General features: G+C 45.1%; 2 protein-coding genes across 5 annotated transcripts in view; both read right to left on the bottom strand.

Annotated features, from left to right (window-relative positions):
* The window catches only part of LOC128409433 (zinc finger protein 239-like), a 51703-nt gene extending 40482 nt beyond the window's left edge, over positions 1–11221 (bottom strand). For both annotated transcript variants that reach the window (XM_053379927.1, XM_053379928.1), the window contains exon 1: positions 11154–11221. In XM_053379927.1, coding sequence (XP_053235902.1) covers positions 11154–11206 — 53 coding nt within the window. In that variant the 5' untranslated portion in view covers positions 11207–11221. The remainder of the gene's footprint in view (positions 1–11153) is intronic.
* LOC128409377 (zinc finger protein OZF-like) lies at positions 983–16173 on the bottom strand. 3 transcript variants are annotated; one of them, XM_053379802.1, is made up of 2 exons: positions 16073–16173; positions 983–3113 (listed from the first exon to the last, which is right to left on the bottom strand). In XM_053379802.1, exon 2 carries the CDS (start codon positions 3097–3099, stop codon positions 1486–1488), a length of 1614 nt encoding a protein of 537 aa, XP_053235777.1. In that variant the 5' UTR covers positions 3100–3113; positions 16073–16173; the 3' UTR covers positions 983–1485. The 3 variants fall into 3 exon arrangements, with proteins under 3 accessions (XP_053235777.1, XP_053235775.1, XP_053235776.1); XM_053379800.1 differs by lacking the exon at positions 16073–16173 and adding an exon at positions 11571–11634; XM_053379801.1 differs by lacking the exon at positions 16073–16173 and adding an exon at positions 6621–6698 and having other exon boundaries at positions 983–3110.
* Between the last annotated feature and the right edge of the window lie 312 nt (positions 16174–16485).

Below are 16485 nucleotides of genomic sequence, written 5' to 3'. Positions count from 1 at the left end.
TTTCCTTATGTCTTGGCCTAAAATACCTAGTAAGAAGGCTTCTGGTTTTTTTAGAAAAGTTATTTTCAACATTTTCTTCAATTCATTATATATCATTTCCCAATAGGCTTTTACCTTTTTACAATCCCACCACATATGATAAAACGTCCCTTCTATTTCACATCTCCAACACTCTCTTTTCATTTTTATACATTTTTGCCAGTTTAACCGGTGATAGATACAATCTATACATCATTTTCACATAATTCTCTCTCAATAGTATATAATCTGTAAATTTCAAATTTACTTTCCACAATTTTATCCAATCTTCAAATTGTATGTTATGGCCCATTTAATCATTACCGATTTTACTTCTTCATCTTTGGTTTCCCACTCCAAAAGAATGTTATATGCCTTTTTAAAATAATTTTGTACTTTCTTCTATCACTGCCCCGTTGGAATTTGGAAACTGACTATGAGAAGCCTTTCTTATTGTCCTCTTTAAAGATATCCTTTAATTGTCTATGATGCAGCCAGCTTTGAAGATGTTCTTTTATTTTGTCATATTCTTTCCATTGCCTCTATTCCGGCCACTGCCTGGATATTTCGGAGACATAAAACTGAAATCCCTCCTAGGCAAATGAAGGTGAAGAAACACACATCCTGGAACAGTGACCTATTAACACTCTAGACACAGGCTGGAAAATACTATATTGAAATATTCTATACTGTTCTAATGTCTCTCTCAACCAAAGGGGTCATGGACTTTGAAGACACTCGAACTCAGAATGCAAGGGAGAAGCGTGCTAAGAGGAAGGCATGCATGGCAAACCCCAACCATGATCAATTCCCGCCTGGAAAGCTATGTCCCCACTGTGGAAGGATGTGTGGGTCCAGAATTGGCCTCCACAGTCACTTACGGACTCACTGTTAAGACTGTGTTCCTGGAAGACAATTTTACTCTGCTACGCCAAAGAAGAAGAATTTTTCTCTTGACTGCGTATTGAGGCTTATTATACAGTATATGTTTTTCAACAGCATTTGTTCATTAGAGCTGTGATCTGAGGGGCTATACTCTCATTGCAAAGATACGTCATTTACATACGTCAACAGAATACCAGAGAATGCATTTGTGTCTATGAAAAATATCAGATCAATTCACACCAGATTAACAAATTTTGGGGATGGGAGAAATATTAAAGCACCACTATATACAAGTGATGAATACATGGGAAATAACGCATGAGAAAGAAAATAGAACATAGCTATGTAAATCTAACTCTGATCAGGAGAATAATCTGCAACACAGCCACTAAAAGGAATAAAAATTCTAATGGAAGCAAATTCTAATTCTGAACACAATCATTGTTTTACTCTCTGTAGGAGTTATTTGATATGATTAAATATCTTCCCACACTCCAACCTTTCTGTTTCCCTTGTACGGGTTCTTTTCAGTTTAGTAAGGGAGTCCTTGTCACATAAGTTCTTTCTATAGGCCAAACATTTCTAAGATTTCCTCCCTGTATGAGTTCTTTGATGCCACTTAAGGGAGCTACTTTGAATGAAGCTCCTTCCACACTCCGAACATGTATACGGTTTCTCTCCTATATGAATTCTTTGATGCGACTTAAGGGAGCTATGGTGACTGAAGCTCCTTCCACACTCCGAACATGTATACGGTTTCTCTCCTGTATGAGTTCTTTGATGCAATGTAAGTAAGCTACCACGACTGAAGCTCTTGCCACACTCCAAACATTTATACGGTTTCTCTCCTGTGTGCAATCTTTGATGCAAGGTAAGGCTGCAACTGTAGCTGAAGCTCTTTCCACACTCCAAACATGTATATCGCTTCTCCCCTGTATGAATTCTTTCATGCGAGGAAAGGTAGTCGGTGCGACTGAAGCTCTTGCCACATTCCCAGCATTTATAAGGTTTGCTGCCTCTATGAGTTTGTTGATGTCTAGTAAGCGCACTGCTGCGAGCGAAGCTCAATCCACACTCCAAGCACGTATGCTGTTTCTCCCCTGTATGAGTTCGTTGATGCGACTTAAGGTAGCTACTCGTACTGAAGCTCCTTCCACACTCTGAACATGTATACGGTTTCTCCCCTGTATGAGTTCGTTGATGCAAGGTAAGGGTACCAGTGTGATTGAAGCTTTTTCCACACTCTGAACATGTATACGGTTTCTCCCCTGTATGAGATCTTTTATGCAATTTAAGGGTACTACGTACACTGAAGCTTTTTCCACACTCCAAACATTTATATGGTTTCTCCCCTGTATGAGATCTTTGATGCAAGATAAGGGCAGTACTCTGACTGAAGCTCTTCCCACACTCCAAACATTTATAAGGTTTCTCCCCTGTATGACTTCGTTGATGGGACTTAAGATGGCTACTGCTAGTGAAGTTCTTTCCACACTCCGAACATGTATACGGTTTCTCCCCTGTATGATATCTTTGGTGCCTGGTAAGGCTACGATTGTCACGGAAGCTCTTTCCACACTCCGAACATGTATATGGTTTCTCCCCTGTATGAGTTCGTTGATGGGACTTAAGATCGCTACTCTTACTGAAGCTCCTTCCACACTCTGAACATGTATACGGTTTCTCCCCTGTATGAGATCTTTGATGAAAGGTAAGGGTACTATTCTGACTGAAGCTCCTTCCACACTCTAAACATGTATACGGTTTCTCCCCTGTATGAGATCTTTGGTGCCTGGTAAGGGCACCATTGTGACTGAAACTCTTTCCACACTCCAAACATGTATACGGTTTCTCCCCTGTATGAGATCTTTGGTGCCTGGTAAGGGCACCATTGCGACTGAAACTCTTTCCACACTCTAAACATATATACGGTTTCTCCCCTGTATGAGATCTTTGATGCGAGGTAAGAGCACTACTGTTACTGAAGCTCTTTCCACACTCCAAACATTTATAAGGTTTCTCCTCTCTGGGAATTTGATTTTCACCACCCTGAGACATACAAGAGTCACCCTCCGGCTTCTGCTTTCGTCTCCCCTCTCGCCTTCTGCCTCCATCTTGAACCCTCAGCTTCCTTTGCTCCCCTTCCTCTTTGGATCCTTTCGGTGACACTTCGGATTGTTCCCCTTCTGCCAGCATCCCTTCAACATCTCCTGATGGAATAAAAAGGCAAACTGATGAAATGCTAAAGGAGTGTCTTCACCCCAATCATTCAGTCAGGACACAGAGATCCAGGTCCCAGGGCCTTGTGGCAGTTCCCTCACTGTGAGAAGGGAAGTTATAGGGAACAAGGCAGAGGGCCTTCTTGGCAGTGGTGCCCACCCTGTGGAACGCCCTCCCGTCAGTTGTCAAAAAAATAACTATGCAAATTTTAGAAGACAACTGGAGGCAGCACTGTGTAGGGAAGTTTTTAATGTTTTATGTTTTATTGTGCTTTTATATTTGTTGGAAGCCCGGTAGAGTGGCTGGGGCAACCCAGTCCAATCCGTGGGGTACAAACAATGAAAGTATTAATGTTAGTATTATTATTTATTGAGTTTATATACCACCCTATACCCGGAGGTCTCAGCGTGGTTCACAAAAAGGTCACATCATATATAATTAGAATAAAAATACCAACCCAATAACCCCCCCCAAAAAAGAGCCACTTTTGAAAAAGACTACAGGATGTCAAAGATATCTAGCAAAAGCCTGGTTAAAAAGGAACATGTTTGCATGGCACCTAAAGGTGTAAACCCCTTCATGGATCACTGCTTTGTCGTGGCAAAGGGGCTTGAATAACTCAGAGAAGCTATGACCTATGCCGTGCTGGGCCACCTAAGACAGACAGGTCAGCCGAGAGTTCAGACTAAATGTGATCCACCTGGAGAAGAAACTGGCAACCCACTCCAGTATTATGCCATGAAAGCTCCATGGACATAAAACAGGAGAAGCTTTGAGAAGAAAGCAACTGTTTCCAAGGCATGCTCTGATTCATGGGGTCACGGAGAGTCGGAAACGACTAAGACGACTAAACAACAACAAAGGTTTATAAGAAAGGCGCCAGGCGAACTTCCCTGGGGAGAGCGTTCCACAGATAGGGAGCCCCTGCAGAGAAGGCCCTGTTCTCGTGTTGCCACCCTCCGGACCACTTGAGGAGGAGGCCCACGAAGGAGGGCCTCATAAGGGGATCTCAGGGTCCAGGTAGGTTCATATGGAAAGAAGCAGTCCTTGAAGCATTCCTGGTCCTGAGCCATTTAAGGCTTTACAAGTCAAAACCAGCAATTTGAATTGGACCCAGAAACTAATTGGTAGCCAGTGCAGTCAGACCAGGATGGGTGTAATATGCTCAAACCGCCGGTGAGCAAGCTGGCCGCTGAATTCTGCACTAGCTGAAGTTTCCAAACTGTCTTCAGAGGCAGCCCTACGTATAACGCATATCTATCCATATCTAACCTTGAAGTTCCCGGAGCATAGACAACGGTATATAGGCTATCCCTGTCCAGAAAGGGGTGTAGCTGACATGATGGAAGGCACTCTTGGCCACTTGAGCCTCGAGCGACAGCAAAGGATCATAAAGCAGGCAAGGCCCCCGGTGATGACCTTATATCCATTGATGCCATCAAAGCAAATAAAGATTGGTGGATCCCACTTTTAGCAGCACTTTACACGCATATAAAACAGCAAAATTTCCCTCGAGCTGGAGCTCTGCGTTGATTGTATTAATACATAAGAAAGGCCCACGTACAGAGCCGAGCAACTTTAGGCCAATCAGCTTGCTAAATGTTATTGGGAAGATTTACTCGGGGTACCTGCTAAACAAACTATTGAAATGGATGGAGGACGACAATATCATTGCCGATGAACAGGCGGGTTTTCGCCCTGGAAGATCTACCATAGACCAAATATTAACCTTGAATCACCTGGCGGAAAAGTATGCCGGCAAAGCCCCAAAGGTTCTTCATGTGGCTTTCATTGACCTTAAGCAGGCATTTGATCGAATCTCTAGAAAGCAGCTATGGACAAAACTGGCTGCTACAAAGATCGATCGTCGTCTCCTTCATCTGATTATCAGCCTCCATACAAACACCTCTCTGAGAATCAGGCTAGACAATAAAGGCCTAGTCTCCAACCCTGTTACCACCACTAGAGGGGTAAGACAGGGTTGTCTATTGGCCCCAGCATTGTTCAGCTTTTACATTAACTCACTGGTGACTCACATGGCCAATGATGCATTTCACCCCCCCAAATTAGCAGGCCGATCTCTGAATGTTCTTCTGTATGCGGATGACGCCGCACTTCTTGCCAGATCCCCTATTGGACTGAGGAGAATGTTGCAAGCTCTACATGAATACTGTGATCAGCATGAGCTCCAACCCAACTATGCTAAGACCAAGATCATGGTCTTCTCTGCCCGACCGAGACTCCATCGATGGTCGATGAACGGGATCCCCCTAGAGCAGGTTAACTGCTTTAAATATCTGGGACAAGTAATACGGTCAAATAGGTCTTTTCTGGCCCATAGAGACTATATAACAACTAATGCATCTAAAGCAGCCTTCCAGATTAGATCTCTATATGCTAAGAATCAGGCTCAATCAGTGAAGATAGCTTTGAGACTCTTTCAAATGAAAGTCCTCCCCCTTCTTTTGGTGGGCATCTCTTTAGGCTCCCGTAGGGATTTTTTGAAACTGGATTCTATTCAAACGCGATTCCTTAGAGCCATCCTTAGGATTCCCCCCTCGGTAGCGGGTGCGGTTATGAGATTAGAGGTCGGCTGGCAAGCTCTACGGTATGTGGCCTTGAAGACAAAGCTCTGGCTATGGCTCAAGCTTTGTTTTAAACCAGTGGGCATTGCCCCCTTAATATTGAGGGACGATTTCCAATCATCGTGGGAAAGGGAGGTCATTAATGAGGTTCAATCCTGCAGATTGTCTCACCTTTACTTTGAGTCTATGACATACAATCAAGCTAGAGCTGTGATCTCCCGGAGACTGAGTGACATTGCCAGACAAGAGGACATAGCCCAGGTAAAACCAGGGATGTTCCTAGGGGACCAGATTTATCGGACCATACCAGCCTCCTACCTTGCAGAAATCCACTATGTGGAATACCGCAGACTTCTTACAGCGGCTAGATTAAATGTCCTTGACTCTGCGATATTGTGGGGAAGGTACAGGGGAGTACCATACGCCCAGAGAACCTGTCATTGTGCCATGGGTGTGGTTGAGTCCACCGAACACATTCTCTTGACTTGCCAATTCTTATGCAGAGCTTAGACAAAATTTTATAGATCCACTCCTATGTCAATTTAGCTTCCTACCCGGAGAAAACCAGGTTTTACACTTGCTGAATAATGTCACTAGAGCTATACCTTCCTTGGTGGCCAAATTTCTTTTTTTAGCTTTTAAGCGTCGCAAGACTATAATTGACTGTATTGATATGGGGCTATCTGTTTAGCCCATTTTAGTGTTGGCTAAGCTCTAAAATCTTCCTGGATGTTTAACTGTGTATTAACAAATGTACTTTTTTCTGACTGATGGTCAAATAAAAGGTTGATGATGATGATGACAGCAAAGGATCCAGGAGAATCCCCAAGCGACGAACCTGCTCCTCCAGAGGAAGTGTAACCCCATCAAGAGCAGGTGACCTCCTAGCCATCTGCTCTAGGAACCACCCACTAACTGAGCCTTATCTGGAGTGAGCTTCAATTTGTTGGCTCTCATCCAGTCCATTACCCAGGCAAGACACTGGTCCAGCACTTCCACTGCCTCATCTACAGATAGAAAGGAGAAATAGAGCTGAATGTCATCAGCATACTGCTGGCAACGTACTCCAAAACTCTGGATAACCCCTCCCAGCAATTTCATGTAGATGTTAAACAACAAGGGGGATTGGATTGGGCCCTGCGGAATTAGATACAGAATGCATTAATTATGGGAAATGTAAAATAATAATAATAATAATAATAATAATAATAATAATAATAATAATAATAATAAAAAAAAATTATACCCCGCCCATCTGGCTGCTGAGTTTCCCCAGCCACTCTGGGGGCCTCCCAATCAAGTGTTAAAAACAATACAGCATTTAAATATTTAAAACTTTCCTAAACAGAGCTGGCTTCAGATGTCTTTTAAAAATAGGATAGCTGCTTATTTCCTTGACATCTGATGGGAGGGTGTTTCACAGGGAGGGCACCACTACTAAGAAAGCCCTCTGCCTGGTTCCCTGTAACATCACTTCTCGCAATGAGGGAACCGCCAGAAGGTGCTGGATCTCAGTGTCCAGGCTTAACGATGGGGGTGGAGATGCTCCTTCAGGTCTACTGAGCTGAGGTCGTTGAGGGCTTTAAAGGTCAGCATCAACACTTTGAGTTGTGCTTGGAAACGTACTGGGAGCCAATGCAGATTTCTCAGGGCCGGTGTTATGTGATGAATACATGGAAAATGCATGGGAAAATAACAGAATACAGCTATGTAAACCTAACTCTGATCAGGAGAATAATCTGCAACACAGCGACTAAAAGGAATCAAAATTCTAATGGAATCAAATTCTAACGCTGAACATGATCATTGGCTTACTCTCTGTAGGAGTTATTTGATATGATTAAAGATCTTCCCACACTCCAACCCTTTCTAAGATGTTTCCCTCGTACGAGTTCTTTACTGTTTAGGAAGGGAGCCCCTGTCACTGAAGTTATTTCCATATGCCAAACATTTTTAAGATTTCCTCCCTATATGACTTCTTTGGTGTCTAGTAAGCTGATAACTGCGACTGAAGCTTTTTCCACACTCCGAACATGTATACGGTTTCTCTCCTGTATGAGTTCTTTGATGCAACGTGAGATGGCTACCGTGACAGAAGCTCTTGCCACACTCAAAACATTTATATTGTTTCTCCCCTATATGAATTCTTTCATGCGAGGAAAGCGATCTTAAAATGCTGGCGGGCGGGTGCATTTTAAGATCGCCCCGGGACAGCAGAGAAGTCTCCGCTGTCCCGGGGCTTTTAAAATGCTGGGGGTCGGCAGCGAAGGCTTCACTGCCGCCCGCCAGCATTTTAAGATCGCCCCGGGACAGCAGAGAAGTCTCCGCTGTCCCGGGGGTTTTAAAATGCTGGGGGTCGGCAGCAAAGGCTTCACTGCCGCCCGCCAGCATTTTAAGATCGCCCCGGGACAGCAGAGAAGTCTCCGCTGTCCCGGGAAGGCAGGTGCGACGACCAAATCTCTTTCCACACACTGTGCATTCATGCTTTTTCTCCTCTCTGGGAATTTGATTTTCACCACCCTGAGACGTACCAGATTTACCCTCCGGCTTTTGCTTTTGTCTCCCCTCTCGCCTGCGGCCTTCATCTTGAACCCTCAGCTTCCTTTGCTCCTCCTCCTCTTTGCCTCTTTGTGGTGACACTTCTGATTGTTCCCCTTCTGCCAGCATCCCTTCAGCATCTCCTGATGGAATAATAAGGCAAACTGATGAATTGGCGCATCTGGCAGTTCCCTCACTGTGAGAAGTCAAGTTACAAGGAACGAGGCAGAGGGCCTTCTCGGTAGTGGCGCCCACCCTGTGGAAAGGTATCCCGTCAGATGTCAAGGAAACAAACAACTATACAACTTGTAGAAGACAACTGGAGGCAGCCCTGTATAGGGAAGCTTTTAATGTTTTATGTTTTATTATGCTTTTATACTTGTTGGAAGCCAGCTCGAGTGGCTCGGGCAACCCAGTCAAATGGATAGGGTACAAATAATAATTTTTTTATCATTATCAGTGTTTGTATACTGCCCTATACCTGGAGGTCTCAGCGTGGTTCACAGAAAATATCACAACATATATAATCAGAATAAAAACAGCAACCCAATAACACCCCTCCAGAAAAGAGCCACATTTGAAAAAGGGCATAGGATGTCAAACAGATCAACCAAAGGTCTGGTTAAAAGGAACGTTTTTGCCTGGTGCCTAAAAGTGTATAATGAGGACACCAGGCGAGTGTCCCTGGGGAGATCATTCCACAGACGGGGAGCCACTGAAGAAAAGGCCAGTTCTCGTGTTGCCACCCTCTGAAACTCTCGAGGAGGAGGCACACGAAGAAGGGGCTCAGAAGGGGATCTCCAGATCCAGGTACCGTATTTTTTGCACCATAGGACGCACTTTTTCCCCTCCAAAAATGAAGGGGAAATGTGTGTGCGTCCTATGGTGCGAATGCAGGCTTTCGCTGAAGCCTGGAGAGCGAGAGGCATCGGTGCGCACCGACCCCTCTCGCTCTCCAGGCTTCAGGAAGCTATCCGCAAGCCTTGCGCGCCCGGCAGGAGTGCGCGAGGCTTGGCGCGGCAACCTGTCGCCCAAAGCACCGGGAGCCCTCCAGAGGGCTCCCCGTGCTTTGGGCGAGTGTCCGCAAGCCTTGCGCGCCCGGCGGGAGGTCCCGCCGAGCGCGTGAGGCTTGGGGGGGCAGCCTGTCGCCCGAAGCACGGGGAGCCCTCCGGAGGGCTCTCCGTGCTTCGGGCGAGTGTCTGCAAGCCTTGCGCGCCCGGCGGGAGGTCCTGACGGGCGTGCGAGGCTTGGGGCGGCAGCCTGCAGCCCGAAGCATGCGGAGCCCTCCGGAGGGTGCCCCGTGCTTCGGGCAGGTGTGCGCAAGGCTTGGGGCGGCAGCCGCGGCTGGGGGGGGGAATATTTTTTTTTTCATTCCCCCCCCCAAAAGAGGTGCGTCCTATGGGCCGGTGCGCCCTATAGAATGAAAAATACGGTAGGTTCATATGCAAAGAGGCGGTCCTTGAGGTATTGTGGTCCTGAGCCATTTAAGGCTTTATAGGTCAAAACCAACACTTGGAATTGGGGCCGGAAACTAATTGGTAGCCATTGCAGTCAGACCTGGATCGGTGTAATATGCTCAAACCGTCTTATTCCAGTGAGCAACCTGGCCGCTGAATTCTGCACTAGCTGGTTTCCAAACTGTCTTCAGAGGCAGCCCTAAGTATAATGCGTATCTGAATCTAACCTTGAAGTTCCCAGAGCATGGACAACGGTAGATAGGCTACCCCTGTCCAGATAGGGGTGTAGCTGGGCAACCAGCCAAAGCTGATGGAAGGCACTACAGGCCATCTGAGCCTCGAGCAACAGCAAAGGATCCAGGAGAACCCCCCAAGCTACGAACCTGCTCCTCCAGAGGAAGTGTAACCCCATCAAGAGCAGGTGACCTCCCACCCATCTGCTCTAGGGAACCACCCACTAACTGAGCCTCACTCTTATCGAGCCCATTACAAAGGCAAGACACTGGTCCAACACTTCCACTACAGATAGAAAGGAGAAATAGAGCTGAGTGTCATCAACATACTACTGGCAACGTACTCCAAACCTCTGGATAACCCCTCCCAGCGATTTCATGTAGATGTTAAACAACAAGGAGGATTGGATTGGGCCTTGCGGAACCCCACATTGAAGCTTCCATGGGGCTGAAATGGATTCCCTAAGTAACACCCTCTGGGAACGACCATTCTAGTAGGACTGGAACCACCGCAAAGCAGGGCCACCCACCCCCAGTTCAGAGAGTCGCTCCAGAAAGATTCCATGCCTGATTCAAGCACCTTGTCCATATCCTTGAGCCTTACCAACTGAAAAAACTCATTCAACACAACAGGACTAGACTGTGCTCTGGACATCCTTTGAGATTCATTTGCTGTAACAGGAGAGTCAAGGTTTTGGTGGATGCAAGCCATTTTATCTTCAAAATGCTTTGCAAAGAAGTCACAGCTAGCTCCTGCTGGTTCTACCAACCCCTTTGGGCCAAGGTGTAGAAGGCCCCGTACAACCCAGAAAAGCTCTGCCAGATGACATAATGAGGATGCAGCGGAGGCAGAAAAGGATACAGTAATTTCTTTACTGACTTCACTGCCACTAGGTAGGCTTGATAATGAGCCCCTACCAGTGTTTGATGCATTAATCCGGATATTTCATCCACTGTATTTTAAGCCATATTTTAATTAACTGGTTTTTTAAATTTTCTATTACATTTTATTGTAATTTATATTTCATGCCAGCCACCCTGAGCCCGGTCCTGGCCAGGGACGGCGGGGTATAAATAAATAAATTGTTGCTGTTGTTGTTATTATCATTATTAACGTTATTACAAGTTCCAGGGGTAGCCCCAGCAGAAGGTTTCCCAATGCTTAAGGGTTTGCCTTGACCCCAAGCCCTATGGAGAGACCAAGGAAGGTCCCCCACCTGCCCAAGTTGGCCTGCAGGGAGGAGAGCAGGAGAAAGATCTGCCCTTCCATTAGGGAAAGATGCCCTACCCCCATTCAAAGGGGGAAAGAACTATAAATGCATTATTTTAGCGGAATTATATACAGAATGCATTAATTATGGGAAATGTAAATATTAGGGGAAATACCCTTTGCAAAAGCGTGGGCATTAGGATAAATCTGCACCAAAATGACCATCAATCTTCAAGAGCTCTATTTAAAAGTAACAAGATGTGAAAATCTGGATAAACTGATGACTAGAAAAAGGAGACGCAGAAAAAAACTTACATTGAAACGGTTTGCCTAATAGGGTTTTTTTTTTTATCCCTCCCCACACTCCCTCCAGCAGCACCTCCACTCTCCCACCCCACCCGTTATAATATATGATATGACCCACCTGCAGCGCCTCCGCGAGGAAGGACAGCAGCCTCCATGTTCGGCATCTTCGCCCGGGAAGCGGAATCGGAAGCTCTTTTTCTCCCGTCAGCCTTTTCCCTCTCCGCTCTAGGAATCTCAGCGCTGTTGTCGCTGCTCTTAACCGTTTCGGAGCCGAGCGGCAGGAGCCTCTGGGCTTCTCTGGGCAGAGAGCGAGGAGAGGCGGTGGTCTCGCCTCCGGAAAGTCCCGCTGGATCAGCTGCACGGGAGCCCCAAAAAGTTTTCTAAACTATTTTTTTTATAAAAAATATTTTATTTTCAAAATAACAACAGTTCCCCTTTTGGTATATAGATATTCAACCCAAATTTGCAATAAATGGCTTTTCCTCGCCCCTCTCCTGTTTCCATTCCCCCCCCCCTTTATTCTCCTTGCATATAATTATATTTCTTCTTTTCACCCTCCTAATTCTATTCTTAGTTCATCAATGTTACATCAGACCTACTAATGTTTTGACGTTTTTACAGTGTTCTCTAAAATATATAAAGCTTTCCCATTCTAAATTGAATTTTTTGCTCATCTTGGTGCCTGATCTTCACGGAAAGTTTAGCCATTTCGGCAGAGTCAGTCATCTTAGTTATCCATTCTTCTTTCGTTGGGACCTTTTCTTCTTTCCACATCTGGGCTAGTAGCATCTGGCTGCTGTAGTCGCATACATAAACAGTCTCTTTTGCTTCCTTGGCAATTCTCCTATTACACCTAGTAAAAAAGCCTCTGGGTTTTTTTCAACAAACGTAATTTTAAGAATTTTTTAAAGTTCATTGTATATCATTTCCCAGAAGCCCTTTACTTTTTTACATGTCCACCACATAGGAAAAAAAATTACCTTCCTTATCCTTACATTTCCAGTATAGATTAGAGGTATCTTTATACATTTTAGCAAGCTTTACTAGACTGAAATACCATCGGTACATCATCTTAATAGAATTTTCTTTTAATGAACTGCATGCTGGGAATTTTAAAATCTCTTTCCACAATTTTTCCCATGATTCAACTGGTATATTATATCTTTTGCCAAGTGTATCATTACAGCTTTAACCTCTTCATCTTTCGTCTCCCATTCCAACAGTGGTTTGTACATTCTTGATAACAATTTCTCATTATTTTCTAATAATTCTTTTTCAAACCTTTAGAAATCCTTCCCAAAGGGAGCTGCCCCAGGATCACTAAATCCAGGATCTGAGCCTTGGTGTGTCTCTCCAGCTTCAGCCACTGACGGCAGAGATGGTGGAGTCGGCTGCAAACCTCTCGGGGTCCCTCGGCCTCCTGGAAGTGGATCTGCCTGAGCTGTAGGATCGCTTCCTTCTTCCGTCAGATTCCTTCTTGAAGCAAAGACAGTTGAAATGAGGGGGATCCCTTATCCTGCAAAGCCACAAAGATGTCATGTGACAATCCTGTTATTAACACTCTTGAGAAAGGATTAATCAATTGATCCATTTGCAAATGCAATTCCACTCTCCCTCCTCAAAATAAAAAAATATTATATAAATGGTTTCTAGAAAAGAAGAACATTTCTAAGTGATACATGCCACAGAATCCTTTAATGGTGTTTTATGGTAACGTACCATTGTGTTCAAAACAGTAAGTAGCAACATTTTATACAATCCTACCTCGGTTGTCGAACATAATCCGTTCCTTAATCCCGTTCGGCTTCCAAAATGTTTGACGACCGAGACACGGTTTCTGATTGGCTGCAAGAGCCTCCTGCACTCAAGCAAAAGCTGCAACGGATGTTCAGCTTCCGAAAAACGTTCAAAAACTGGAACATGTATGTCCACGTTTTTGGCGTTCGGGAGCCGAAATATTCCAAAACGGAGGTGTTCAGAAGCCGAGGTTGACTGTATTCGGATTCTATTTTTATATTATTAAAAACATAAGAAGGCCCTTCTAGGGCAGCATCCTGTTCTCACAGTGGCCAACCAGAGGGAGACCATGGAGGAGTGTGTCTTTGCGGGTGAGGTCAAGTTGTTAAGAGAGTTGCAGCACCTTCTGTAGAGACTGATATGGGGGACATGTTTTGTTCTATGACCTATGGGTCCCTTTTGCTCAAATATGAGGGGGGTGGGGGGAGAAAGCAACTCAGCGGGGGGGGGGGAGAGAGAGAGAAAGAGAGAGAGAGAACATTCCTGGAGGGGGTGGGCACAGTGTAGGGAAGTAATGCATAGACAGGAAAAAAACAGAAAAATGTGAAGGGGTGCTGAAATTGCACTTGAATAGTATCTAGGACAAGGGACCCGAGTGGCGCTGTGGGTTAAACCACAGAGCCTAGGACTTGCCGATCAGAAGGTCGGCGGTTCGATGAAATGGAATACCCAGGATGAAACTGTGAAATCAGCTATGATTAAATGGGCACAAGATGTAGGACATAATATCATGATGGCTGACTGGGAACAGTTATGGACCACAGGTATTAAATTTACGGCATGTAATGCCTTAAGAGAGAATATAATGAAAATGATTTATAGGGGGTACATGACACCAGTCAAGCTTGCAAAAATCTACCATTTGCCCGATAACAAATGTTGGAAATGTAGAGAGTCTGAAGGTACATTCTTTCATCTTTGGTGGACATGCCCAAAGATCAAGACTTTCTGGGAAATGATCTATAATGAAATAAAAAAGGTATTCAAATATACCTTTCTGAAGAAACCAGAGGCCTTCCTCTTGGGCATGGTCGGCCAATTGGTGCCAAAGAAGGACAGAACTTTCTTTATGTACGCTACAACAGCAGCAAGAATACTGATTGCAAAATATTGGAAGACACAAGATCTACCCACCCGGGAAGAGTGGCAGATGAAGGTGATGGACTTTATGGAAATGGCCGAAATGACGGGCAGAATCCGGGACCAGGAAGAAGAGTTGGTGGAAGAAGACTGGAATAAATTTAAAGCTTATTTACAAAAATATAGCAAAATTGAGGAAGTTTAGACGGAATCTGGAAAGAAACTATGTGACTTTTGTATAAATACTATAATGGATTTAAGTTAAATAGATTGTGGAAGGAAATGAGGGAAAGTAAAATTATACTATGTTAAGATAAATTATTGGTTAATAATTTGGGAAAGATGGAAAGGATTTGCTGAAATAATTAATTGAAGCAGAATACAAAAAAGGGAGGCGGGAGGAGGTCAAAGAAACAAGCATATGAAGTTAAGCTAATAAGGTTTATTGTATTTTTCTGTATTTTCTTTTTTGCTGTTTGATTATTTTGTTTTTCTTGATATTTTTGTTCTTGTTTTTTCTTTTTCTTCTTTGTTGTATTCTCAAACTTTAATAAATATTATAATAATAATAAAAAAACAACAACAGAAGGTCGGCGGTTCGAATCTCCATGACGGGGTGAGCTCCCGTTGCTCGGTCACAGCTCCTGCCAACCTAGCAGTTCGAAAGCATGTCAAAGTGCAAGTAGATAAATAGGTACCGCTCCGGCGGGAAGGTAAACGGCGTTTCCGTGCGCTGCTCTGGTTCGCCAGAAGCGGCTTAGTCATGCTGGCCACTGTCAGCATTGCCGTTGAGCCAGTGCCACCTACTGGACTCATACACTTCAGCCCCGACTGGGCTAGGCGAGCTGGGTAGCACTTCCAGAGACCACCTTCTGCACAGGAACAGGTCACAGTGCTGTGGACTCACAGCTTAGAGTTGTGAGCACCGGATTCACTCCAACAAGAAGACAGTCGTCGCACAGCAGAGTATAGCAGAGTATAGCAGAGCATAAATGACTCGGAGAGCAGCTCTGTAGAATATCTTCTTTTATTCTATCTACAACTATAATACACAACTATGTACAGAGCTAAATGAGGTCTAAGCGAAAATGCTGAACTGCACTGAGTGTCTGCAGCTGCTCTTAGCAGCAACCTTATCTATGCACACGATCTCTAACACTCAGTCTCTCTCTCTCTCTTTGATGTGAGGTGGAGCGGAATAAGTAGAGAGCAGAAAATGCCCCCTCCTCTCTGGAGAATCAGCAGAGAACATCAGCAGATTCTTGGATATGGGAGGGGTGAAATCTCAGCCACATGACCCAGAAGCTGTACGCCGGCTCCCTTGGCCACTAAAGCGAGATGAGCGCCGCAACCCCAGAGTCGGCCACGACTGGACCTAATGGTCAGGGGGCCTTTTACCTTTAATATTTGGACACAGGTGAAAGGCAAAGCAAGTTTCTTGTCCTCTTGCTTCGGAATGGAGAGCTGTTTAAATAGGAACCGAGAAACCTGCTTCATCCAGAATCAGACCACTGGACCATTTAGCTCAGTACTGTCTGCACTGACTGGCAGCATCTCTCCAGGTTTGAGGCAGGGATGATTTCCTAGCCCTGCCTGGATATGTCAGGGACCGAACCCGGAACCTTCTGCACCCAAGAGCCACTGAGCTGCAACTCTTTCCTCTTTTAAGTGACCCCCCTCCCCACTGCAGAGTTCGCCAGCCACCACAGATCTCTGGGAGTTACCAGGATGAAACTGTCTCACCTGCTGCTGCTTCTCCTCTGCCTGGCTCAGGAGGAGACCTTCGACCAGGGCCACTGCCTGGGAACTGGTCTCCGCTCCCTGATCCTTCACCCAGTTCTCCATTTCCGGGGGAACAGTTAAAAGAATTTTAAGGTCTGGAGCAGCACAGGAATACAGTCCTGCAACCATTTTGACTCCCAAACTGACCGAATGTTTCTCTGCAAGGAGGGAGAGGGTGATTGTCTCGGGAATTAAGTGATTACCATCTCAAAAGAATGGGCAGACTACCAGGAAAGGCAATCAGATAAGGCATTATCAGATAACCTGGCAGACAGGAGATAAACAAAGCACTCAAATTTCTGTTGCAGACCGCCTTTTCAGTTAGGGTTTACAACTCAGGCCTCTCACTCTGAATTAATCTCAAAGTTGTGGCA

This window comes from Podarcis raffonei, chromosome 2 (assembly GCF_027172205.1).
Source record: "Podarcis raffonei isolate rPodRaf1 chromosome 2, rPodRaf1.pri, whole genome shotgun sequence".
Taxonomy (NCBI): Eukaryota; Metazoa; Chordata; class Lepidosauria; order Squamata; family Lacertidae; genus Podarcis; species Podarcis raffonei.
Note: the sequence above shows the minus strand (reverse complement) of the source record. Positions and strands in the feature narration are given on the sequence as shown.

Coding starts and splice junctions, on each gene's coding strand:
- LOC128409377 (XM_053379800.1), bottom strand. CDS start 11,616: ATGCCGAACATGGAGGCTGCTGTCCTTCCTCGCGGAGGCGCTGCAG. Junction 3,114..11,570: donor TCCTCGCGGAGGCGCTGCAG/GTGGGTCATATC, acceptor TTATTCCATCAG/GAGATGTTGAAGGGATGCTG.